The sequence below is a fragment of the Scyliorhinus torazame genome, chromosome 2, assembly GCF_047496885.1.
Source record: "Scyliorhinus torazame isolate Kashiwa2021f chromosome 2, sScyTor2.1, whole genome shotgun sequence".
NCBI classification, from domain to species: domain Eukaryota; kingdom Metazoa; phylum Chordata; class Chondrichthyes; order Carcharhiniformes; family Scyliorhinidae; genus Scyliorhinus; species Scyliorhinus torazame.
In genome coordinates, this window is record NC_092708.1 from 316873095 (window position 1) to 316900108 (window position 27014).

The window sequence follows — 27014 nt, forward strand, 5'->3', positions numbered from 1 at the left end:
GGGGGGGGGGGGGGGACTGCCTGGGAGGGTGGATGAGCAAGAGATAACATGAAGGGTTGGGGAAACTGGCACGTACGGGTGAGGGCCAGTGTACAAAGCTGTGTAAATATATCATTTTGCCATGTATATATCTTGCTCTGCGCGATTTCTCGTTTTTTTTTTGTTACGGGGGGGGGGGGGGCGGGGGGGGCGGGGGGGGGTTGTTGTTTGTAAGGGAGAAAAATTGTGTTAAAAAACTTTAATAAATATATTTTTTTTAAAAAAATAAATAAGGTATAGTTTTAAGTGTGTTTAATTTAATGTTTCGGTGCCCGGAAGGGCAAAATCTGTAGTTAGAATCATACTGGACAAAGATGTTTGCATGGGGCAGCACGGTGGCGCAGTGGTTAGCATTGCTGCCTCACAGCACTGAGGTCCCAGGTTCGATCCCGGCTCTGGGTCACTGTCGGTGTGGAGTTTGCACATTCTCCCAGTGTTTGCATGGGTTTCGCCCCCACAACCCAAAGATGTGCAGGGTAGGTGGATTGACCACGTTAAATTGTCCCTTAATTGGAAAAAATGAATTGGGTACTCTAAATTTATTTATTTTTTTAAGAAAAAAAAAAGATGTTTGCATGCATGGGAGTTGGTACAGTTCGATTTGCAATTGAAAGTGGAACGGAGGGGGACTTCCGGTTGCGGTGATGCCTAGCTAGCCGCACGCTTCAGCTGCTCCAGCTCCGACGGACCTTCGGGCTCTTTTAAGAGCCCCAACGGGGAATTTTTCGATGACGCAACCCAGTGTGGGGTGTGTGAGAAGGGAGTCCCCCCCAAACGAAGGAGGAAAAAACCGGCGGCGGCGGCTGCAGCGCGAGGAATCGTCGACCAAAGGGTCAGAAAGAGAGAAGTACAAGATGGCGGCGGAGAAAGCGCAGGCGACATGGGGGCCTGAGCAGGATGAAATCGTGAGACGGTGCGTGGAGCTGCTGAAGAGGGAGGTGCTGACCCCGATGCTACAGGCAACTGAGGGGCTCAAGGAGACATTAAAGACCCAGGAGACTGAGCTCCGCGTGGTGGAGCAGAAGGTGACAGATATTGAGGACGAGATCCTGGGCCTGGCGGTTAAGACTCAGACGCACGAGGCACTTCATAAAAAGTGTACTGAAAGGATCAAGGCCCTAGAAAACGGAGCGCGAAGGAAGAACCTTCGGATACTAGGTCTCCCTGAGGGTGTGGAAGGAGTGGACTGTGGAGAGTACGCAAGTAAGATGCTGAGCTCACTGATGGGTGCTGAGGCCCCTGCGGGCCCCATGGAGGTGGAGTGGGCAAATCGGATTCCGGCGAGAAGACCAAAAGCGGGAGAACCACCGAGGACGATAATCGTGCGATTTTACCGCCTTAAGGTCAGAGAAGAGTTCCTGAGATGGGCTAAAAAGGTGCGGAGTAGCAGGTGGGAGAATGCTGTGGTACGGATATACCAGGATTGGAGTGCGGAGGTGGCGAGCTTCAACCGATCCTATTTTCTTTCTCTGTCAGTCTGGCCTCAATAAAAGTTGAGACGGATTCGCACGTAAACAGAAGTTATTTATTTAGCTTGCAAGCTTTATCATCTTACAGAATGTAACAGGACGTCCTGCCTCTTACACTCCAGAAAACGACTGAACTAACAGACAAAGGAATCTCTGCAAAATCAGTTCAAATGGTATCAAGTTTCACATACTCGACGGACATAGGTCAGCCTAGGTCCCTCCTGACCTGTTTAATCCATTCTGATTGGCTCACTTCCAATCCCTTTCTCTGGCCCCTATCAATGCATCCTCACTCTTATAGACACACCTCTTCCTGCTTTTTCCATGCGGTCCCAAATTCCTTTGTCCCTAACTGCAAAAATCAAAGTGGCTTATTTCTACATTACATTAACTAGTATCTCTAAAGTAACTATTTTATATCACATTCGTCACCTGAGGGTGTGGAAGGAGTGGACTGTGGAGAGTACGCAAGTAAGATGCTGAGCTCACTGATGGGTGCCGAGGCCCCTGCGGGCCCCATGGAGGTGGAGTGGGCAAATCGGATTCCGGCGAGAAGACCAAAAGCGGGAGAACCACCGAGGACGATAATCGTGCGATTTTACCGCCTTAAGGTCAGAGAAGAGTTCCTGAGATGGGCTAAAAAGGTGCGGAGTAGCAGGTGGGAGAATGCTGTGGTACGGATATACCAGGATTGGAGTGCGGAGGTGGCGAGCTTCAACCGAGCCAAAGAGGTGTTGCATAAAAGGAAGGTGAAGTTTGGGATGCTGCAGCCGGCAAGACTATGGGTCACGTATCAGGAGAGACACTATTATTTCGAGACGGCGGAGGAAGCATGGTCCTTCATCAAAGAAGAGAAATTGGACCGGAACGGAGGGACTGATGCTGCAGGAAATGTTATTGTTATTGTTTTTGTTAATGTTACGGTGGAAGTTAATTGAGAAGTAAACAGGGAAGGGGGGAGACATTGGGGAAATGTGGGCGCCGGTGAGGGGGGAAAGACGGGACATAGTCGGAGAATGGGGAAGGAGAGGGGGAGGGGAAAGGGAGCTGCGCCATAAGAGGCGGGTCAGGTAAAGGGATGTTCCCGCGCCAGAAAGAATAAGGCGGGAAGACAGGCGCAAGGCGGATGGGAGTTCTCCCACACGGGGGGTGGGGGGGGGGGGGGGGGGGTCGAGGAGTGAGCAGGAGTAGCCGGGGTCAGTTGAAGTCAGCTGACTTACGGAAGTGATATGGGGGAGCAATCATGCTAGATAGGGATCTAGCGGGGGGGGGGGGGGGGGGGGGGGGGGACACAACTGAGTTGCTGCTGCGGAAATCCAAAAGGAAATGGCTAAAGAGTGGGTGGGCGGGGATGGTGTGCGACGCTGGGGGAGCGGGCGGGAGCGCGGAGGCGGGATATGGGACTGGCCTAGAGAAGGTAATGGATAGTCAACACGGGAGGGGGCAGGTAGCCCCCTAGTGAGGCTGATCACGTGGAATGTGAGAGGCCTGAACGGACCGATAAAAAGGGCCCGAGTGCTCGTGCATTTGAAAGGACTAAGGGCAGACGTGGTTATGCTCCAAGAGACACACCTAAAGGTGGCGGACCAAGTTAGGCTAAGGAAAGGATGGGTGGGACAGGTGTTCCACTCAGGACTGGACGCAAAGAACAGAGGGGTGGCCATTTTGGTGGGGAAACGGGTAGCATTTGAAGCAAAGAACATCGTAGCAGATAGCGGAGGTAGATATGTAATGGTGAGTGGTAGGCTGGAGGGAATGGAGGTCGTGTTGGTTAATGTGTATGCCCCAAATTGGGACGATGCGGGATTCATGTGACGGATGCTGGGGAGTATACCAGACCTGGAGGCAGGAAACCTGATTTTAGGAGGGGACTTTAATACGGTGCTGGACCCAGGGCTAGATAGATCCAGCTCAAGGACCAGAAGAAGGCCGGCAGCGGCCAAGGTACTTAAGGGGTTTATGGACCAAATGGGGGGAGTGGATCCATGGCGATTTCTTAGACCTAGGGCTAGGGAGTTTTCCTTCTTCTCCCATGTCCATAAAGTGTACTCCCGGATAGATTTTTTTGTGTTGGGAAGGTCGTTGATCTCTAGGGTGGAAGAAGCGGAGTACTCAGCCATAGCGGTTTCGGATCGTGCCCCACATTGGGTGGACCTGGAAGTAGGAGAGGACAGGGAGCAGAGAACATTCTGGCGATTAGATGTGGGACTGATGGCGGATGAGGGAGTGTGTGCAAGAGTGTGGGGGTGTATTGAGAGATACCTGGAGGTCAATGACGACGGCGAGGTCCCTGTGGGAGTGGTCTGGGAAGCATTAAAAGCGGTGGTCAGAGGAGAGCTGATCTCTATTGGGGCCCACAAAAGGAAAACAGAGGCCAAGGAAAGGGAAAGATTACTGGGGGAGATTTTAAGGGTGAACAGGGAATTTGCAGAGACCCCGGAGGAGGAATTGTACAGGGAGAGGAGACGACTCCAGACGGAGTTTGACCTTCTGACCACCAGAAAGGTGGAGGTACTGTGGAGGAAGGCACAGGGGAGGAGGTATGAATATGGGGAAAAGGCTAGTCGCCTGTTGGCGCATCAATTGCGAAAGAGGGCAGCAGCGAGGGAGATAGGAGGAATTAGAGACGAAAGGGGAGACACGGTGCGAAGGGCAGGAAAGATAAATGAGGTGTTCAAGACCTTCTATGAGGAACTGTATAGGTCTCAACCCCCAGAGGGAGAGGAGGGGATGCGGCAGTTCCTGGACCAATTGAGGTTCCGGAAAGTGGAGGAGCAGGAGGTGGCAGGCCTGGGGGCGCCGATTGAGGTGGACGAGGTTATTAAGGGACTGGGAAGCATGCAAGCAGGGAAGGCCCCGGGGCCAGACGGGTTCCCGGTGGAATATTACAGAAAATACGTGGACTTGTTGGCCCCGTTGATGGCGAGGATGTTCAATGAGGCCAGGGAAGAGGGGACTCTACCCCCGACGATGTCGGAGGCGACGATATCGCTAATTTTGAAGAGGGACAAAGATCCGTTGCAGTGCGGGTCCTATAGACCTATTTCACTATTGAACGTGGACGCCAAATTGCTGGCAAAGGTACTGGCATCGAGGATAGAGGACTGTGTCCCGGGGGTGGTGCACGAAGACCAGACAGGGTTCGTAAAAGGGAGACAACTGAATGTTAACGTGAGACGACTATTAGGGGTGATAATGATGCCCCCAGTGGAGGGGGAGGCAGAGATAGTGGCGGCAATGGACGCAGAGAAGGCATTTGATAGGGTGGAGTGGGAGTATTTGTGGGAAGTGTTAAGGAGGTTTGGGTTTGGGAACGGGTTTATTAGCTGGGTTAGACTTCTTTATGGGGCTCCAACGGCAAGCGTAGTTACAGGTCGACATAGATCGGAGTATTTCCGATTATATAGGGGAACAAGACAGGGATGCCCGCTGTCTCCATTGTTGTTCGCGTTGGCAATTGAACCTCTGGCCATGGCGTTGAGAGACTCCAGGAAATGGAGAGGGGTGATTAGAGGGGGAGAAGAACACCGAGTCTCGTTATACGCAGATGACCTATTGTTATACGTGTCGGACCCAGCGGGGGGGATGATAGAGGTTATGCGAATGTTGAGGGAGTTCGGGGATTTCTCGGGGTATAGGCTAAACATGGGGAAGAGTGAATTATTTGTGATACATCCAGGGGACCAGAGTAGAGAGATAGAAGGCTTACCGCTAAGGAAAGTGGAAAGAAACTTCCGATACCTGGGGATTCAGATCGCTAGGAGCTGGGGAACCTTGCACAGACTTAATCTGACACGGCTGGTAGAACAAATGGAGGAGGGCTTCAAGAGGTGGGACATGCAGCCTCTATCGCTGGCGGGCAGGGTGCAAGCAATTCAGATGATGGTCCTCCCGAGGTTCTTATTTGTATTTCAATGTCTCCCTATACTAATCACCAAGACCTTTTTTAATAAAATAGATAGGAGCATCACGAGCTTCGTGTGGGCTGGGAAAGTTCCGAGAGTAAGGAGGGGGTTCCTTCAGCGTAGTAGGGACAGAGGAGGACTGGCACTACCGAACTTGGGTGATTACTATTGGGCCGCCAATGTGGCAATGATACGTAGATGGATGATGGAGGGTGAGGGAGCGGCGTGGAAAAGACTGGAGAGAAAGTCCTGTAAAGGGACGAGTTTCGAGGCGCTGGTGACAGCGCCGCTACCGTTCTCACCTAAAAAGTTTACCACGAACCCGGTGGTGGCGGCAACACTGAATATCTGGGGACAGTGGAGGCGACAGAGAGGGGTGCAGGGAGCCCTGGTGGGGTCCCCTATCAGGAACAACCATAGGTTCGCCCCAGGAAGAATGAATGGAGGATTTCAGAGCTGGTACCAGTTGGGAATTAGGAAGGTGGGAGATTTATTTATAGATGGGACTTTGGCGAGCTTGGGAGCATTGGAGGAAAAGTATAAGTTGCCCCGGGGAAATTTCTTGCGATATATGCAGGTGAGGGCGTTTACTAGACAACAGGTGAGGGAATTTCCGTTGCTCCCGACACAGGGGATACAGGACAGGGTGCTTTCAGGGGTGTGGATCGGAGAGGGCAAGGTGTCAGAGATTTATAGAGAGATGAGGGAAGAGGGGGAGGAGTCGGTGGGAGAACTAAAAGGAAAGTGGGAAGAAGAATTAGGGGAGGAGATAGAGGAGGGTATGTGGGCTGATGCCCTAAGCAGGGTAAATTCCTCTTCCTCATGCGCCAGGCTTAGCCTGATTCAATTTAAGGTGCTACATAGAGCACACATAACGGGGGCAAGATTGAGCAGGTTCTTTGGAGTGGAGGACAAATGTGGGAGGTGTGGCGGGAGCCCGGCAAACCACGCACATATGTTTTGGGCGTGCCCGGCACTGGAAGGGTATTGGAAGGGAGTGACGGGAGTGATTTTGCAGGTGGTGAAGGCCCGGGTCAAACCAGGCTGGGGGTTAGCTTTATTTGGAGTTGCGGAAGAGCCAGGAGTGCAGGAGGCGAAAGAGGCCGATGTCGTGGCCTTTGCGTCCCTAGTAGCCCGGCGCAGGATCCTACTCATGTGGAAGGAGGCGAAACCCCCCGGACTGGAGACCTGGGTAAATGATATGGCGGGGTTCATTAAACTGGAGCAGATAAAGTTTGCCCTGAGAGGATCGGCTCAAGGGTTCACCAGGCGGTGGCAGCCATTTCTCGACTACCTAGGGGAACGTTAGAGGGAAGACAGATGACCAACAGCAGCAACCCAGGGGGAGGGGGGGGGGTTTAGTTTAGTTTAGGTCAATAGACAATGGGGTTTTGTTACCTGTGTATTGTTACAAATTCCTGTTTTGTTATTGTTTCGTTTGCTTTGTAAGAGGGAAAAATTGTTGTTTGGAAAAAAATTTCAATAAAATATATTTTTTTAAAAAAAGAAAGTGGAACGGAGGCTTTGTTTAAAATTGTAATTTGTAAAACCTAGACTGGATTTCGGATTGCAAACTGCTAAGGAAAAGCATTATTATGAGAAGATTTTTGGGAGTGGAGTTTGGAAAGTTTTATCTGGGAGATTCTGAGGAGAAATCTACAGACACTAACTTGGGCTCAGAGCAGAGTCCATGCCTTTGACCACAGTTAACTTGTGGACATAAAAGGGACAGGGGCGGGATTGCCGCCCAAGGTCAATGGACTTTTACAAGGTCCACGTGTGTGTTGATGAGGCCATTGTCGATTAAGATGTACTTTGTGGGCGGCACAGTGTGGCAGTGGTTAGCCAAGGACCCACGTTTAATCCCGGTCCCGGGTCACTGCCTGTGTGGAGTTTGCACATTCTCCCCATGTCGGTGTGGGCCTCACCCCCACATCCCAACGATGTGCAGGGTAAGTGGATTTGCCACGCAATTTAGCCCCTCAATTGGAAAACAATAATTGGGTACTCTAAATTTATTTTTTAAAAGATGTACTTTGTAATCCGTGTTAATCCTAAAACCTGTGTGTAACTTTTAAAAGAGAGGAAATGAATAAGCATTGTATTATAATCCAATTTTTTCATGTTTAATACATTTTTTTAATTGTTAAAACTAATTAGCGGTCCCATGGCTCGGTTTCTCCACGTTTCATAAAAAAAAGTTAAAGTGACAGTCTTTTGAACCAGGGTTCCGTGCTGGGATCTTCCCATCCAGTTAGAACACCAACTTGGATCGTAACAAAAGTAGGGGCTCTTGCGGAATTTAAAAATGTGGGAAAATGGTTACGGATGCTGAATAGTCAAACTTGGTCTGGGATTTATTGTTAAATGTTGTGATCTGTGAATCCTTAAAAAAGGATTAAGTGAGGTACTGACAAATGAATTGGAGTTACTGCAGGGTATAAGGTACAGGTTCGAATCCAAAATGGAGTAGGAAATTAAGCATTTTCTAAAAAGTGGAAGATCTAACTTTGACTGGTTTACAGAAGGTAACCAAGAGTCAGTTAAATGATTTGGCAGATAAAATGGAGTTGGGATTACTTGCAGGGATAAAGAAAGCTGACATTAAGACATTATTGAAAGCATAGTAAAACATTTAAAATTGCAAGGGTTGTCAGACAGACCAAGCATTTTGAAAAGTGAGGAAATTGAATTAGCCAAAATTGTCATTTCAATTTGACACTCAAATATGCTAAAATAGTGGTAGGTGTCGAACCGATAAACCAAGCCACGACAATCTGGCTCTTGAAGCCAGACAACTGTGTTCTATTTGTGCTTATATTTTTTCTTTGCTGTTTTGTCATTTTTGAATTCAGTGGATCGGATGGTTTGGAAATAACTCTTTACACAACTGTTGCTTCATTGATAAATAAATTCCAAGTCAGAACACCAATATACACTTGAGCAACTTGAGATTATTGAAATTAATTATGGGAAATGCAATCTTTAACCTTGTATGTGCATCCCTCCCCTGCCTCATGTTCATGGAGAGAGATTGAGCAGTTTAGGCCTCTACTCGCTGCAGTTCAGAAGAATGAGAAGAGATCTAATTGAGGTATACAAGATGCTAAAGCGATTGACAGGATGGACATAGAGTGGATGTTTCCACTTGTTGGACATTCTGGAACAAGAGGCCATAGTTTTAGGCTAAGGGGTGGCAAATTTAAAACAGAAATGAGGAGGAATTACTTCAGCTGATGAATCAGTATTCCTCCATGTTGAACACTTGGAGGAAGCACTGAGGGTGGCAAGGGCGCAGAATATACTCTGGGTGGGGGGCTTCAATGACCATCGCCAAGAGTGGCTCAGTAGTACCACCACAGACCGATTTGGCCGGATCCTAAAAGACATAGCCGCTAAACTGGGACTGTAGCAGGTGGGGAGGGAACAAACAAGAGAGAAATACATACCTGACCTCATCCTCACCAACCTGCCTGCTGCAGATGCATCTGTACATGACAGTATTGGTAGAAGTGACCACCGCACAGTCCTTGTGGAGACAAAGTCTTGTCTTCACATTGAGGATGCCCTCCATTGTGTGTGGCACAATCATAAGACCATAAGACATAGGAGCAGAATTAGGCCACTTGGCCCTTCGAGTCTGCTCCGCCATTCAATCATAGAACATAGAACATTACAGCGCAGTACAGGCCCTTCGGCCCTCGATGTTGCGCCGACCTGTGAAACCACTCTAAAGCCCATCTACACTATTCCCTTATTGTCCATATGTCTATCCAATGACCATTTGAATGCCCTTAGTGTTGGCGAGTCCACTACTGTTGCAGACAGGGCATTCCACGCCCTTACTACTCGCTGAGTAAAGAACCTACTTCTGACATCTGTCTTATATCTATCTCCCCTCAATTTAAAGCAATGTCCCCTCGTGCTGGACATCACCATCCGAGGAAAAAGGCTCTCACTGTCCACCCTATCCAATCCTCTGATCATCTTGTATGCCTCAATTAAGTCACCTCTTAACCTTCTTCTCTCTAACGAAAACAGCCTCAAGTCCCTCAGCCTTTCCTCATAAGATCTTCCCTCCATACCAGGCAACATTCTGGTAAATCTCCTCTGCACCCTTTCCAATGCTTCCACATCCTTCCTATAATGCGGCGACCAGAATTGCACGCAATACTCCAAATGCGGCCGCACCAGAGTTTTGTACAGCTGCAACATGACCTAATGGCTCCGAAACTCAATCCCTCTACCAATAAAAGCTAACACACCGTACGCCTTCTCAACAAACCTCTCAACCTGGGTGGCAACTTTCAGGGATCTATGTACATGGACACCGAGATCTCTCTGCTCATCCACACTGCCAATAATCTTACCGTACGAAGTCTTACAACACCAGGTTAAAGTCCAACAGGTTTGTTTCGATGTCACTAGCTTTCGGAGCGCAGCTCCTTCCTCAGGTGACTGAAGAGGTATGTTCCAGAAACACATATATAGACAAATTCAAAGATGCCAAACAATGCTTGGAATGCGACCGTTAGCAGGTGATTAAATCTTTACAGATCCAGAGATGGGGTAACCCCAGGTTAAAGAGGTGTGAATTACATCAAGCCAGGACAGTTGGTAGGATTTCGCAGGCCAGATGGTGGGGGATGAATGTAATGTGACATGAATCCCAGGTCCCGGTTGAGGCCGCACTCATATGTGCGGAACTTGGCTATAAGTTTCTGCTCGGCGATTCTGCGTTGTTGCGCGTCCTGAAGGCCGCCTTGGAGAACGCTTACCCGGAGATCAGAGGCTGAATGCCCTTGACTTCTGAAGTGTTCTCCGACTGGAAGGGAACATTCCTGCCTGGTGATTGTTGCGCGATGTCCATTCATTCGTTGTCGCAGCGTCTGCATGGTCTCGCCAATGTACCACGCTTCGGGACATCCTTTCCTGCAGCGTATGAGGTAGACAACGTTGGCAGAGTCGCACGAGTACGTACCGCGTACCTGGTGGGTGGTGTTCTCACGTGTAATAGTGGTATCCATGTCGATGATCTGGCACGTCTTGCAGAGATTGCCATGGCAGGGTTGTGTGGTGTCGTGGTCACTGTTCTGAAGACTGGGTACTTTGCTGCAAACAATGGTTCGTTTGAGGTTGCGCGGTTGTTTGAAGGCAAGCAGTGGGGGTGTGGGGATGACCTTGGCAAGATGTTCATCGTCATCAATGAAGTGTTGAAGGCTGTGAAGAAGATGACGTAGTTTCTCCGCTCCGGGGAAGTACTGTCGGTTGTGTCCCATGTTTGTCTTCTGAGGAGGTCGGTGCGGTTTTTCGCTGTGGCGCGTTGGAACTGTCGATCGATGAGTCGAGTGCCATATCCCGTTCGTACGAGGGCACCTTTCAACGTCTGTAGATGTCTGTTACGCTCCTCCTCGTCTGAGCAGATCCTGTGTATACGGAGCGCTTGTCCATAGGGGATGGCTTCTTTAATGTGTTTAGGGTGGAAGCTGGAGAAGTGGAGCATCATGAGGTTATCCGTGGGTTTGCGGTAAAGCGAAGTGCTGAGGTGACCGTCCTTGATGGAGACGAGTGTGTCCAAGAATGCAACTGATTTTGGAGAGTAGTCCATGGTGAGTCTGATGGTTGGATGGAACTTATTAATGTCATTGTGTAGTCGTTTCAGTGATTCTTCGCCGTGGGTCCAAAGGAAAAAAATGTCATCGATGTATCTGGTGTATAACGTCGGTTGAAGGTCCTGTGCGGTGAGTAGGTCCTGTTCAAACTTGTGCATGAAGATGTTGGCGTATTGGGGTGCGAATTTGGTCCCCATGGCTGTTCCGTGCGTCTGGATGAAGAACTTGTTGTCGAAGGTGAAGACGTTGTGATCCAGAATGAAGCGGATGAGTTGCAGAATTGCATCTGGAGATTGGCAGTTGTCGGTGTTGAGTACTGAGGCTGTTGCAGCAATGCCGTCGTCATGGGGGAAGCTGGTGTAGAGTGCCGAGACATCCATTGTGGCGAGGAATGTTCCTGGTTCAACTGGTCCATGGGCGCTGAGTTTCTGTAGGAAGTCCGTCGTGTCGCGACAGAAGCTGGGGGTACCTTGTACGATGGGTTTCAAGATGCCCTCGATGTAGCCAGAGAGGTTCTCACACAAGGTCCCATTGCCTGAAACGATAGGGCGGCCTGGTGTGTTGGCCTTATGTATTTTTGGGAGGCAGTAGAGATCTCCAATGCGGGGAGTACGTGGGATGAGAGCACGTAGGGTGCTCTGAAGATCTGGATCCAAGGTCTTGATCAGTCTGTTAAGTTGGCGGATGTGTTCCTTGGTCGGATCTGCGGGTAACTGTCTGTAGTGTTCTTGGTTGTTCAGTTGTCAGTATACTTCTTTGCAGTAGTCCGTTCTGTTCAAAGACTACTGCAAAGAAGTATACCGACAGACTACTGCAAAGACGTATACCGACAACTGAACAACCAAGAGAACAGAACGGATTACTGCAAAGAAGTATACCGACAACTGAACAACCAAGAACACTACAGACAGTTACCCGCAGATCCGACCAAGGAACACATCCGCCAACTTAACAGACTGATCAAGACCTTGGATCCAGATCTTCAGAGCACCCTACGTGCTCTCATCCCACGTACTCCCCGCATTGGAGATCTCTACTGCCTCCCAAAAATACATAAGGCCAACACACCAGGCCGCCCTATCGTTTCAGGCAATGGGACCTTGTGTGAGAACCTCTCTGGCTACATCGAGGGCATCTTGAAACCCATCGTACAAGGTACCCCCAGCTTCTGTCGCGACACGACGGACTTCCTACAGAAACTCAGCGCCCATGGACCAGTTGAACCAGGAACATTCCTCGCCACAATGGATGTCTCGGCACTCTACACCAGCTTCCCCCATGACGACGGCATTGCTGCAACAGCCTCAGTACTCAACACCGACAACTGCCAATCTCCAGATGCAATTCTGCAACTCATCCGCTTCATTCTGGATCACAACGTCTTCACCTTCGACAACAAGTTCTTCATCCAGACGCACGGAACAGCCATGGGGACCAAATTCGCACCCCAATACGCCAACATCTTCATGCACAAGTTTGAACAGGACCTACTCACCGCACAGGACCTTCAACCGACGTTATACACCAGATACATCGATGACATTTTTTTCCTTTGGACCCACGGCGAAGAATCACTGAAACGACTACACAATGACATTAATAAGTTCCATCCAACCATCAGACTCACCATGGACTACTCTCCAAAATCAGTTGCATTCTTGGACACACTCGTCTCCATCAAGGACGGTCACCTCAGCACTTCGCTTTACCGCAAACCCACGGATAACCTCATGATGCTCCACTTCTCCAGCTTCCACCCTAAACACATTAAAGAAGCCATCCCCTATGGACAAGCGCTCCGTATACACAGGATCTGCTCAGACGAGGAGGAGCGTAACAGACATCTACAGACGTTGAAAGATGCCCTCGTACGAACGGGATATGGCACTCGACTCATCGATCGACAGTTCCAACGCGCCACAGCGAAAAACCGCACCGACCTCCTCAGAAGACAAACATGGGACACAACCGACAGTACTTCCCCGGAGCGGAGAAACTACGTCATCTTCTTCACAGCCTTCAACATGTCATTGATGACGGTGAACATCTTGCCAAGGTCATCCCCACACCCCCACTACTTGCCTTCAAACAACCGCGCAACCTCAAACGAACCATTGTTTGCAGCAAACTACCCAGTCTTCAGAACAGTGACCACGACACCACACAACCCTGCCATGGCAATCTCTGCAAGACGTGCCAGATCATCGACATGGATACCACTATTACACGTGAGAACACCACCCACCAGGTACGCGGTACGTACTCGTGCGACTCGGCCAACGTTGTCTACCTCATACGCTGCAGGAAAGGATGTCCCGAAGCGTGGTACATTGGCGAGACCATGCAGACACTGCGACAACGAAGGAATGGACATCGCGCAACAATCACCAGGCAGGAATGTTCCCTTCCAGTCGGAGAACACTTCAGCAGTCAAGGGCATTCGGCCTCTGATCTCCGGGTAAGCGTTCTCCAAGGCGGCCTTCAGGACGCGCAACAACGCAGAATCGCCGAGCAGAAACTTATAGCCAAGTTCCGCACACATGAGTGCGGCCTCAACCGGGACCTGGGATTCATGTCACATTACATTCATCCCCCACCATCTGGCCTGCGAAATCCTACCAACTGTCCTGGCTTGATGTAATTCACACCTCTTTAACCTGGGGTTACCCCATCTCTGGATCTGTAAAGATTTAATCACCTGCTAATGGTCGCATTCCAAGCATTGTTTGGCATCTTTGAATTTGTCTATATATGTGTTTCTGGAACAGACCTCTTCATTCACCCTGAGGAAGGAGCTGCGCTCCGAAAGCTAGTGACATCGAAACAAACCTGTTGGACTTTAACCAGGTGTTGTAAGACTTCGTACTGTGCTCACCCCAGTCCAACGCCGCCATCTCCACATCAATAATCTTACCATTAGCCCAGTACTCTGTCTTCCTGTTATTCCTTCCAAAATGAATCACCTCACACTTTTCTGCATTAAACTCCATTTGCCACCTCTCAGCCCAGCCCTGCAGCTTATCTATGTCCCTCTATAACTTGTAACATCCTTCTGCACTGTCCACAACTCCACCGACTTTAGTGTCATCTGCAAATTTACTCACCCATCCTTCTACGCCCTCCTCCAGGTCATTTATCATCATAGAATTCACAGAGCAGAAGGAGGCCATTCAGCCCATCGAGTCTGCACCGGCTCTTGGAAAGAGCACCCTACCCAAGGTCAACACCGCCACCCTATCCCCATAACCCAGTAACCCCACCCAACACTAAGGGCAATTTTGGACACTAAGGGCAATTTATCATGGCCAATCCACCTAACCCGCACATCTTTGGACTGTGGGAGGAAACCGGAGCACCCGGAGGAAAACCACGCACACACGGGGAGGATGTGCAGACTCCGCACAGACAGTGACCCAAGCCAGAATCGAACCTGGGACCCTGGAGCTGTGAAGCAATTGTGCTATCCACAAGGCTACCGTGCTGCCCCTTTATAAAAATGACAAACAGCAGTGGCCCCAAAACAGATCCTTGTGGTACACGACTAGTAACTGGACTCCAGTCTGAACATTTCCCATCAACCACCACCCTTTGTCTTCTTCCAGCTAGCCTTTCTGATCCAAACTGTTAAATCACCTTGAATCCCATGCCTCCGTATTTTCTGCAGTAGCCTACCGTGGGGAACCTTATCAAACGCTTTACTGAAATCCATATACACCACATCAACTGCTTTACCCTCATCCACCTGTTTGCTCACCTTCTCAAAAAACTCAATAATAAGGTTTGTGAGGCACGACCTACCCTTCACTAAACCGTGTTGACCATCTCTAATCAAATTATTCCTTTCCAGATGATTATACATCCTATCTCTTATCAACCTTTCCAAGATTTTGCCCACAACAGATGTAAGGCTCACTGGTCTATAGTTACCGGGGTTGTCTCTACTCCCCTTCTTGAATAAGGGGACAACATTTGCTATCCTCCAGTCTTATGGCACTATTCCTGTAGACAAAGATGACTTAAAGATCAAAGCCAAGGGCTCAGCAATCTCCTCCCTAGCTTCCCAGAGAATCCTAGGATAAATCTCATCCGGCCCAGGGGACTTATCTGTTTTAACACTTTCCTTATGAACCTCAAGTCCTTCTAGTCTAGTAGCCTGAATCTCAGTATTCTCCTCGACAACATTGCCTTTTTCCTGTGTGAATACTGATGAAAAATATTCATTTAGCTCCTCTCCTATCTCCTCGGACTCCAAGCACAACTTCCCACTACTGTCCTTGACTGGCCCTTCTCTTACCCTAGTCATTTGTTTATTCCTGACATATCTATAGAAAGCTTTAGGGTTATCCTTGATCCTACCTGCCAAAGACGGCTCTTCTTAGCTCTCTCTTTAGGTCCTTCCGAGTTAACTTGTAACTCTCGAGCACCCTAACTGAACCTTCATGTCTCATCTTTACATAAGCCTCCTTCTTTCTCTTGACAAGTGTTTCGACTGCTTTAGTAAACAATGGTTCCCTTGCTCGACCACTTCCTCCCTGCCTGACAGGTACATACTTATTAAGGGCACGCAGTAGCTGTTCCTTGAACAAGCTCCACATTTCCATTGTGCCCATCCCCTGCAGTTTTCTTCTCCATCCGATGCATCCTAACTCTTGCCTCATCGCATCATAATTGCCTTTCCCCCAGATACAATTCTTGCCCTGCGGTATATACCTATCCCTTTCCATCACTAAAGTAAACATAATCGAATTGTGGTCACTATCACCAAAGTGCTCATCTACCTCCAAATCTAACACCTCTCCTGGTTCATTACCCAGTACCAATCATGGCTGATGCTTTCTCATCCCCATTCTCCTGCATTCTCCCCGCAACCCCTTATCCCGTTAATCATCGAGCTAAATGGGATAGACTTCGAACAGATCTAGCAACTCAAGACTCAGCATCCATGAGGTGCTATAGACCATCAGCAGCAGCAGAATTGTACTCAACCACAATCTGCAACCTCATGGCCCGGCATATCCCCCACTCTACCATTACCACCAAGCCAGCGGATCAACCCCGGTTCAATGAAGAGTACAGGGGGGCATGCCAGTAGCAACACCAGGCACACCAAAAAATGAGGTGTCAACCTGGTGAAGCTACAACACAGGACTACTTGTGTGCCAAACAGCATAAGGAGCAAGTAATAGACAGAGCTAAGTGATTCAACAACAAACTCATCAGATCTACGCTCTGCAGTCCTGCCACATCCAGCCGTGAATAGTGGTGGACAATTAAACATCTCACTGGAGGAGGAGGCTCCACAAATATCCCCATCCTCAATGATGGAGGAGCCCAGCACATCTGTGCAAAAGACAAGGTTGAAGTATTCGCACCAATCGTCAGCCAAGTGCTGAGTGGATGATCCATTTTGGTGTCCTCCGGGGATCCCCAGCATCACAGATGTCAGTCTTCAGCCAGTGCGATGCACTCCGCGTGATATCAATGAACGGCTAAAGGCACAATATTCCAGCAAAGTACCGAAGGCTTGTGCTCCAGAACTTGCCGCACCTCTAGTTAAGCTGTCCCAGTACAGCTACAACACTCGCATCTACCCAGCAATGTGAAAAATTGCCCAGGTGCGTCCTGTACACAAGAAACAGGACAAATCCAACTCAGCCAATTACTGCCTGATCAGTTTATTCTCCATTACCAGCAAAGTGATGGAAGGAGTCATCAACAATGCTATCAAGCGGCACTGTTATAACCTGCTCACTGACGTTCAGTTGGTTCCACCAGGGTCACTCAGCTCCTCACCTCATTGCAGCCTTGGTTCTAACATGGACAAAAGAACGGAATGTTAGAGGTGAGGTGAGAGTGACTTTCCTTGACATCAAGGCAGCATTTGACAGAGCATGGCATCAAGAGCCCTAGCAAAACTGGAGTCAATGAGAATCGGGGGGGGGGGGGGGGGATTCTTCCCTGGTGGAGTCATATCTGGCACAAAGGAAGATAATTGTGGTGGTTGGAGGTCAATCATCTCAGCTCCAGGACATCACTGCAGGAGTTCCTCAGGGTAGAGTCCTAGACCCAACTATCTTCAGTTGAATCATCAATGACCTCCCTTCCATCATAACGTCAGAGTGGGGATGTTCGCAGATGACTGCACCAAGTTCAGCACCATTCGCGACTCCGCAGATATGAAGCAGTTGATATCCAAATGCAGCAAGACCTGGACAATACCCAAGCTTGGGCTGACAAGTGGCAAATAACATTCGCGCCACAAAAGTGTCAGGCAATGACCATCTCTTACAAGGGAGGATCTATTCAATGGAATTACCATCGCTGAATCCCTCACAATCAACATCCTGGGGTTTACCATTGATCAGAAGATGAACTGGATTAGCATTATTTTTTTATAAATTTAGAGTACCCAATTCATTTTTTTTCCAATTAAGGGGCAATTTAGCGCAGCCAATCCACTTAGCTTGCACATCTTTGGGTTGTGGGGGCGAAACCCACGCAAACACGGGGAGAACGTGCAAACTCCACACAGACAGTGACCCAGAGCCGGGATCGAACCTGGGACCTTAGCGCCGTGAGGCCGCATTGCTAACCCACTGCGCCACCATGCTTCCCTTGGATTAGCATTATCAATACTGTGGCTACCAGAGCAGGTCAAAGGCTAGGGATCCTACAGCGAGTAACTCACCTCCTGACCCGCCAAAACCTATCCACCATCTACAAGGCACAAGTCAGGATTGTAATGGAATACTCTCCACTTGCCTGGATGAGTGCAGCTCCAACAACACTCAAGATGCTCAACACCATTGAGGACAAAGCAGCCAGCTTGTTTTCTAACCCTTCCACAAATATTCCATCCATTCACCACGGGCGTACAGTGACAGCCATGTGTACCATCCAGAAGATCCACTGCAGGAACTCGGCAAGGTTCGTTGGACAGCACCTTCCAAACCCACTACCATCTAGAAGGCCAAGAGCAACCGATACCTGGGAACGCCACCACTCCAACTTGGAAATATATCGCCATTCCTTCACTGTCGCTGGGTCAAAATCCTGGAACTCACACCCTAATAGCACAGTGGGTGTACCTACACCTGCAGCGGTTCAAAAAGACAACTCACCACCAACTTCTAAAGGGCAACTAGGGATGGGCAATAAATGCTGGCTGAACCAGCGACACCGATATTCTATAAATGAACTTTAAAAACTCAAAAGGTTGGTGAATGCCAGAGCACGAAACAAATTTGAGATAGATTGTGGGATGAAAGGTTGGGGAGAAGGCTGAAAGTTGGTGATGAGGCCGAGATGAGATCAGCCATGAACATATTGAATGACTGAGCAGGTTTAAGGGGCTCAATTGTCTACTCCTGCTCCAATAGTTCTTATCGAATACAATCGTTATTTAAACTGACCTGTTGGAAGTTTCTCTTTGTGAGTCTGCAAGCAGTTGTGCTCTGTGGCATACACAACTAACTGGTTTGAAACAGTACTAACGGATTTCCGTTGACGGCCACAAGCTGAGTAGTTGCACGCAAAGTGGCTCCTGAGGTGGGACGACGCAGAGTTTGTCAAAAAATCAGTGGCCGAAATCCCTGACCTACCGGCTTATCATGGGGTGGTGGGGAGTTCTTCAGTGTGTATGGGACCCGACAATGGACAGATCCAGCCCAAGGACAGGAACCGTGTCAGGTATGGCACGGGAATTAAATGCCTTCATGTAGCTTGGGGGGGGGGGGGGGGGGTTGCCACATCCACGGAGGTTCAACAACCCGAGAGAAAAAGAATTCTCCTTTTCTCCTATGTTCACACGGCCTACTCACATAAAGACCATTTTGTCGTAGGGAAAATGGTGCTTCCAGGGGCAACAAAGACGGAATACTCCGCAATTGTAATCTCTGACCACGCGCCACACTACATGGATGTGAGGCTGGAGAAGAGCCAGGCCCAGCACCCACCCATGGAGAGTGAATCCAGCTCTCCTCGCTGATAAGGAATTCTGTACAAAGAGATGCCAAGCCATCGATGGGTATGTAGCCTACAACCAAAACGGGGACGTCTCACCCACCACGCAGGGGGGGTAATCATTGCATCTAGGACCCTTAGGGACAAGAAAAAAGGGCAACAAAGCAGCGGCTGATCGACTCCATACGGAGGGTGGATCAGCGGTATTCCATGGCCCCAGCTGTGGAATTGCTGGCAGAGAGGAAAACGCTGCAGATGGAATTTGATCTGCTTGCCACAAAGATGGCAGTCCACCAGCTCCGCCAGCCGCATGTTTTATGAACATGGAAACAAGACCAGCCACATGCTGGTGCACCAACTAAGAAAGCAATCAGTCACAAAAGAGATAGCACAAGTTAGGGACAGAAATGATAGGATGGTGTCAGGCCCAAACAAGGAAAACAAGCCCGTCACAAACTTTTAACGAGGTCTGTACACCTCCGAACCCCCGGAGGGGGACTCAGAGATGAAGCAGATCCTCGACAGACTGGATATACCGGTCGCACCGCTACGGCTGGGTGAAATCGTGGAATATATTAATTCCACGCAGTCAGGGAAAGCACCGTGGACCTGATGGGTTCCCAGTAGACTTCTACAAAGAATTTTCAGCAGCACTGGTCCTGCACTTGTGGGAGATATTCAATGACTCACTGTTGATGGGGGCCCTTCCGCCCAAGCTGAGCAGGCCTCGATTTCACTGATCCCCAAAAAGGACAATGATCGACAGAGCGAGAATCATTCAGATTCATCTCTCATAAACACTGATGCAAAGGTCCTAGCGAAAGCTCTGGCGAAGCACCTGGAGAGCTGTCTGCCAGAGTGATCACGGAAGATCAGGCCGGATGTGTCAAGTGCAGACAGCTAACAGCGAACATCAGGTGCCTGCTGAACGTGATGATGACCCCATCCGGGGAGAAGACCCCAGGGGTGATCATCTCCCTGGACGCTGAGTAAGCCTTCGATCGAATAAAATGGAGGCACATCAAGGTGGTGCTTGAGTGGTTTGGAGCAGGGTTCACTCTTTGGGTGAAGCTCCTGTACTACGTTCCTACGGCGAGCGTACAAATGAACGGTACCAGTTCAGAGTACTTTCGGCTGCACAGGGGAATGAGGCAGGGATGCCCATTATCCCCACTCCTATTCGCACTGGCAATCGAGCCACTAGCCATTGCCCTTCGATCAGCAGAGTGGTGGGCAGGCATTCGGAGAGGGGACACCGAGCACAGAGTCTCGCGCTATGCAGGTGACCTGCTCCTGTATGAGTTGAACCCCTTTCCAGCATGGAAAAGATAACAGGACTCCTTAGGGAGTTCAGTGCCTTCTCAGTTTACAAACTCAACCTGGGAAAGAGCAAAACCTTCCCGGTGAACCCCCAAGAGGGCGGAGCAGAGCTGGAAGAACTACTGTTTAAAGTGACCTAAACCAAGTTCAGGTACGTGGGGATAGAGATAGACCACAAGTGGACGAGTCTCCACAAGTGGAACCTCTCCAGCCTTGTGGAGGTGGTGAAGAGGGACCTGCAAAGATGGGACTCACTCCCTCTTTCGAGAGCGGGAAGGGTACAGACAGTTAAATTTAACATGCTGCCTAGGTTCCCCTTTCTATTCAGATCACTCCCGATCTTCATCCCCAAATCCTTCTTCACCAGAGCCGACAAGCTAATCATGGCCTTTGTCAGGGGTAAGACCATCTTGCAGCGAGGATGACACGTGGGAGGCCTGGCCCTTCCAAACCCCCTATTCTACCACTCAGCGACAAAAAAGAAGAGGGTGAGGGGGTGGCTAAAGGAAATGGAGGCAGGCTGAGTTCCGAATAGAGGAAGCCTCCTGTATGGGGACATCTCTCCAATTACTGGCCATCGCATCATTCACGGCCCCCACATACACACTCCAGGAGCCTGGAGATCGTGGCCACACTAAAGACCTGTAACCAGTTCAGGCGCCACTTCAAGCGCATTGGTATGTCCACAGAGACCCCCACCTGCAACAACCATAGGTTCACACTAGCGAAGATAGATGCCATACTTGGGACGTGGAGTGAGGACAGAGGGACACTGAGAGTAATGTACATAGACAATAGTCTGGCGACCCTGGGGGAACTCTCAGAGAAGCCCCAGTTCCCGAAAGGGAACGAGCTCAGGTACCTGGGGATACTTGCAATTTCTCCACAAGAAGACAAAAACGATCACCCAGAGTCCCTGACGTGCTTGTGGACACAATGGACTGGACTGGTTAAGGACGACAAATGTGGTGACATTTATGGACATATATAGGAAAGGACAGGACCTCACTGGACAAGACCAGCTGGAAATGGGGGGCGGAGCTGGGCACGGAGATAAGGGGAGGACTCTGGAGCAAGGCGCTGCATAGGATCGCCATGTTATGCCTGATGCAGCTCAAGGTGGTGCTCAGAACGCACCTTACTAAGACACGCATAAGCGGGTTCTTCCGGGAGGTGGAGGATAAGTACAAGCAGTGTTAGGGGGGCCCCGCCAAACACAACCACATGTTCTGGTCCTGCCCCAGACTCAGGGAATTCTGGATGGCATTTTTCGAGACAATGTCCAGAGTTGTGGGGGATCGAGATAGAGCCATGCCCATCTGTGGCGGTCTTCAGAGCATCCAGAGCTCCACACAGGGAGGGGGGAACGGACACCCTGACCTTCCCCTCACTGATCACCAGGCAGAAGCTTCTGCTCGGTTGGAAGTTGGCAGCGCCACCCAGGGCCACGGAGTGGCTATCAGACCTGGCTGAGTTCCTGAGACTAGAGAAGATAACATTCTTGATCAGAGGGTCCAAGGAGAGATTCCACGTCAAGTGGAAGAAGTTCACAAACCTCTTTGGGTGGGGGGGGGGGGGAAGCAGACAAAAGGGTGGATACAGATAGGGGGGGGGCAAAGAGAGTGGGGGGGCAGGGAGTACAGCCGGGATCAAAGGAAGTTTGCATACAGAAGATGAGAGACTGAAGAAGGCCATTTGCCAAAGGGGACATAGACCCCTCCCACACATGGAAAACCGAAGAGGCTGACCATCCTAACCTCCGTTGAAATCTCAATGGGGAAAAAGACATTCCCCACGAGTGTAAATATAAATGAAGTAAAGAGTTTTGCATTGATTGTAAATACAAATGTAAATAAGACAATACGAGCATGGAAAACTGGGTCCCAGGAAAAGTGACAACCCGTTGTTCAGATTTTTATTATGTTTCTGTTGCTTGGTTTCTTCTTGCGTTTTTGCCAATGGCTCGCTCTTTTGTGTATAAATCATAGAGTTTACAGTACAGAAGGAGGTCATTCGGCCAATCGAGTCTGCTCTGGCCCTTGGAAAGAGCACCCCACTTAAGCCCACGCCTCCACCCCATCCCCATAATCCCACCTAACCTTTTGGATTTTAAGGGGCATTTTAGAATGGTCAATCCACCTAACCTGCACATCTTTGGTCTATGGGAGGAAACCGGAGCACCCGGAGGAAACCCACACAGACATATGAAGACAGTGCAAACTCCACACAGTCACCCGGGGCCGGAATTGAATCCCGGTCCCTGGAGCTGTGAGGAATGCTAACCACTGTGCCACCCTAATCTTGCGACTAAATGTTAAAAATCCCAATAATAATATTTTTCAAAAAAAAAAAACAGCACTAACATATTTTACATGAGACCCTTAACAATCAGCAGAAAGAACAGGCTTTCAAACAACCAAACTTGACTGAATTATAACAGGTTATTCAATAAAGAAAGTGCTACTGAACTCAATTCGTAGGAAATTAAACAATTTCTTACCCATTGTGGTAACTTGTTCTCATTAATTGCTTTTTGAGCATGATCACCAGTTGATTTTTTTCTAAAATCAATTACATGTCCTGAAATTAAATCATTATGAATAAATGAATGCATATAATGTTTACAAATGAGCCACATACAATTAAACCTTCATCAAAGGTAGACAGTTTCGGACTTCCGGGTGCGGCAATGACCAGCTGAGTCGCACGTTTCGGCACCTCCCGTTGGAACGGACTTTTGGGCTCTTGATAGGAGCTCCAACGGCAATTTAAACGGCCAAAATCACTGTGCGGTAAACCAGAAGGGAATCCCCTGGACACACATGGAAAAAGGAGAGGATAGCGGCCGGATTGCAGAAGATCCTCTGGAGCAGCGGCAAGGAAGGGAAGCTCAAAGCAAGATGGCGTCGGAAGGCGGCTGTTTGTTATGGGGCCCGGAGCAACAAGAGTTCCTGCGGCGCTGTGTGGAAGAGCTGAAGAAGGAGTTGAAGAAGGAAGTGTTGGCCCCGATATTACAGGCGATTGAAGGGCTAAAGGAGGAGCAGAGGACCCAGGAGCTGGAGCTTCGGGTCATGAAGGCAAAGACTGCTGAAAACGAAGATGAAATACAGGGCCTGGTGGTGAAGGCAGAGACGCACGAGGCACAGCACAAAAGGTGTGTGGAGAGGTTGGAAGCACTGGAGAATAATTCGAGGAGGAAGAATTTAAGAGTCCTGGGTCTTCCCGAAGGCGCAGAGGGGGCGGACGTCGGGGCATATGTGAGCACGATGCTTCACTCGCTAATGGGATCGGAGGCCCCGACGGGCCCTTTGGAGGTGGAGGGAGCCTATCGAGTTCTGGCGCGAAGACCAAAGGCTGGAGAAATACCTCGAGCTATAGTGGTGAGGTTTCTCCGCTACAACGACAGAGAGACGGTCCTCAGATGGGCGAAGAAAACTCGGAGCTGTAGGTGGGAGAACGCGGTGATCCGCGTATACCAGGATTGGAGTGCGGAGGTGGCGAGAAGGAGGGCAAGTTTCAATCGGGCTAAGGCGGTGCTTCACAAAAAGGTTCAATTTGGAATGTTGCAACCGGCGAGACTGTGGGTCACACACCAAGGGAAGCACCACTACTTTGAGACGGCAGAAGAGGCGTGGACATTCATTGTGGACGAGAAGCTGGAATAGTCTGGCGAGAGAAAGAGCTTCTGGGACAAAGTGGTGGGGTGATTATGTGGGGCGAGGAAGGGGGGGGGATGATTTTTCAATTTGTTGATTCTTTGATCCTGTAACTTTTCTCTCTTCCCCATGTGGGGGGGGGGGGGGGGGGGGGGGGTATGAGGAACTGTGGGCGCCGGTGGGAAGGAAAGGGGAAGGAGAAGGGAAATGCGCCATTAGGGGCGTGGCCGAGTGGGAAACGCGGGCTTTGCTTCCGCGCTATGGTAATTGTGGCGGGAACAGGGACGCAGGAAGGAGGGGGCCTCGCACAGTGGGGGCCGAAGGCAAGGGGGGAAACTGAGGTCAGCCAGAGTTCGCTGACTTCTGGGAGCAACATGGGGGGTGCAACTACGCTCGAGGGGGATCTAGCGGAGGGGGGGGGGGTTAACTGGGTTGCTGCTGCTAAGGAGAAGGGGGAGCTGTTATGGGACGGGGTGGTCGAGACGGGGGGGGCACCGTCGGTGGGATATACAGGTACGTGGGAACCGGGTGAGGTGCTGGGTTAAAAAAGGGGATGGCTAGTCGACAAGGGGGGGGGGGGTAAAAGAACCCCCCAACCCGGCTGATCACGTGGAACGTGAGAGGGCTGAACGGGCCGATTAAAAGGGCACAGGTACTCGCACACCTAAAGAAATTAAAGGCAGATGTGGTTATGTTGCAGGAGACGCACCTGAAACTGATAGACCAGGTCAGACTACGTAAAGGATGGGTGGGGCAGGTGTTTCATTCGGGTTTAGATGTGAAGAATAGGGGGGTGGCTATCTTAGTGGGGAAACAGGTACTGTTTGAGGCAAAGACCATAGTGGCGGATAGTGGGGGTAGATATGTGATGGTGAGTAGCAGATTGCAAGGGGAGGCGGTGGTTCTGGTGAACGTATACGCCCCGAACTGGGATGATGCAAATTTTATGAGGCGTATGTTGGGGCGTATCCCGGACCTGGAGGCGGGAAAGTTGGTAATGGGGGGAGACTTCAATACTGTGCTTGATCCAGGGCTGGACCGGTCGAGGTCCAGGACCGGGAGGAGGCCGGCAGCGGCCAGGGTGCTCAAGGACTTCATGGAGCAGGTGGGAGGAGTAGACCCCTGGAGATTTATTAGGCCTAGGAGTAAGGAGTTCTCATTTTTCTCCCATGTTCACAAGGTATACTCACGGATAGACTTTTTTGTCTTGGGAAGGGCACTGATTCCGAAGGTGACAGGGACGGAGTATACGGCCATAGCCATTTCGGACCACGCTCCACATTGGGTAGACCTGGAGGTAGGAGAGGAAATAGAACAGCACCCACTCTGGAGAATAGATATGGGCTTATTGGCGGATGAGGGGGTATGTCTAAGGGTGAGGGGGTGTATCGAAAGGTACTTGGAGCTTAATGACAATGGAGAGGTTCAGGTGGGAGTGGTCTGGGAGGCGTTGAAGGCGGTGGTCAGAGGGGAACTGATATCCATAAGGGCACATAAAGGGAAGCAAGAGGGTAAAGAAAGGGAGCTATTGTTGAGAGAACTTCTGAGGGTGGAGGAGGGACTGTACAGGGAAAGACAAAGGTTACATGTGGAATTTGATCTGCTGACCACGGGTAGGGCAGAGGCACAATGGAGGAGGGCACAGGGTGTACAGTATGAGTATGGAGAGAAGGCGAGTCGGCTACTGGCCCACCAATTGAGGAAGAGGGGAGCGGCGAGGGAGATAGGTGGGGTGAGAGATGAGGAGGGAGAGATGGAACAGGGAGCGGAGAGAGTGAACGGGGTGTTCAAGGCATTCTATGAGAGATTATATAAGGCTCAGCCCTCGGAAGGGAAGGAGGGAATGATGTGTTTCCTGGATCAGCTGGAATTCCCGAAGGTGGAGGAGCAGGAGAGGGCGGGACTGGGAGCACAGATTGAGATGGAGGAGGTGGTAAAGGGGATTGGGAGCATGCAGGTGGGGAAGGCCCCGGGACCGGATGGATCCCGGTGGAATTTTATAGGAAATATATGGATCTACTGGCCCCGCTTTTGACGAGAACCTTTAATGAGGCCAGGGAAAGGGGGAAGTTGCCCCCTACTATGTCGGAGGCGACGATATCGCTACTTTTGAAGAAGGAAAAAGACCCGCTGCAGTGTGGGTCCTACAGGCCCATTTCCCTTTTAAACGTAGACGCTAAGCTCCTGGCCAAGGTGATGGCGACGAGGATAGAGGACTGTGTCCCGGAGGTGGTCCACGAGGATCAAACTGGGTTCGTTAAGGGGAGACAGCTGAACACGAACATACGGAGGCTGCTAGGGGTGATAATGATGCCCCCACCAGAGGGGGAGGCGGAGATAGTGGTGGCGATGGACACCGAGAAAGCATTCAACAGAGTGGAGTGGGACTATCTGTGGGAAGTGTTGAGGAGATTTGGTTTTGGAGAGGGGTTTATTGGATGGGTACAGCTGCTACATAGGGCCCCGGTGGCAAGTGTGGTCACGAACAGGCAGAGGTCTGACTACTTCCGTCTTTATAGGGGGACGAGGCAGGGGTGTCCCCTGTCTCCGTTACTGTTTGCATTGGCAATTGAGCCCCTGGCCATAGCACTGAGGGGCTCCAGGAAGTGGAGGGGAGTACTCAGGGGAGGAGAAGAACACCGGGTATCATTGTATGCAGATGACCCAGTGGAGGGGATGCCTGAGATAATGCAGACACTCAGGGAGTTTGGGGAATTCTCGGGGTACAAATTGAATATGGGGAAGAGTGAGTTGTTTGTGATGCATCCGGGGGAGCAGAGCAGGGGAATAGATGATTTACCGCTGAGGAAGGTAACAAGAGATTTCCGGTACTTAGGGATTCAGATAGCCAGGAGTTGGGGAACCTTACATAGGCTTAATCTAACACGATTGGTGGAACAGATGGAGGAGGATTTTAAGAGATGTGACATGGTGTTCCTGTCACTGGTGGGTAGGGTGCAGGCGGTCAAAATGGTAGTCCTCCCGAGATTCCTTTTTGTGTTTCAGTGCCTTCCGGTGATGGTCACGAAGGCTTTTTTCAAGAAAATCGAG

The 27014-nt window shown here is 50.1% G+C and overlaps 1 protein-coding gene across 3 annotated transcripts in view; it reads right to left on the reverse strand.

Annotated features, from left to right (window-relative positions):
- kiaa0586 (KIAA0586 ortholog) overlaps positions 1-27014 on the reverse strand; it is a 934633-nt gene that overhangs the window by 899554 nt on the left and 8065 nt on the right. For all 3 annotated transcript variants that reach the window (XM_072489245.1, XM_072489251.1, XM_072489243.1), the window contains exon 2: positions 22808-22887. In XM_072489245.1, coding sequence (XP_072345346.1) covers positions 22808-22887 — 80 coding nt within the window. The remainder of the gene's footprint in view (positions 1-22807; positions 22888-27014) is intronic.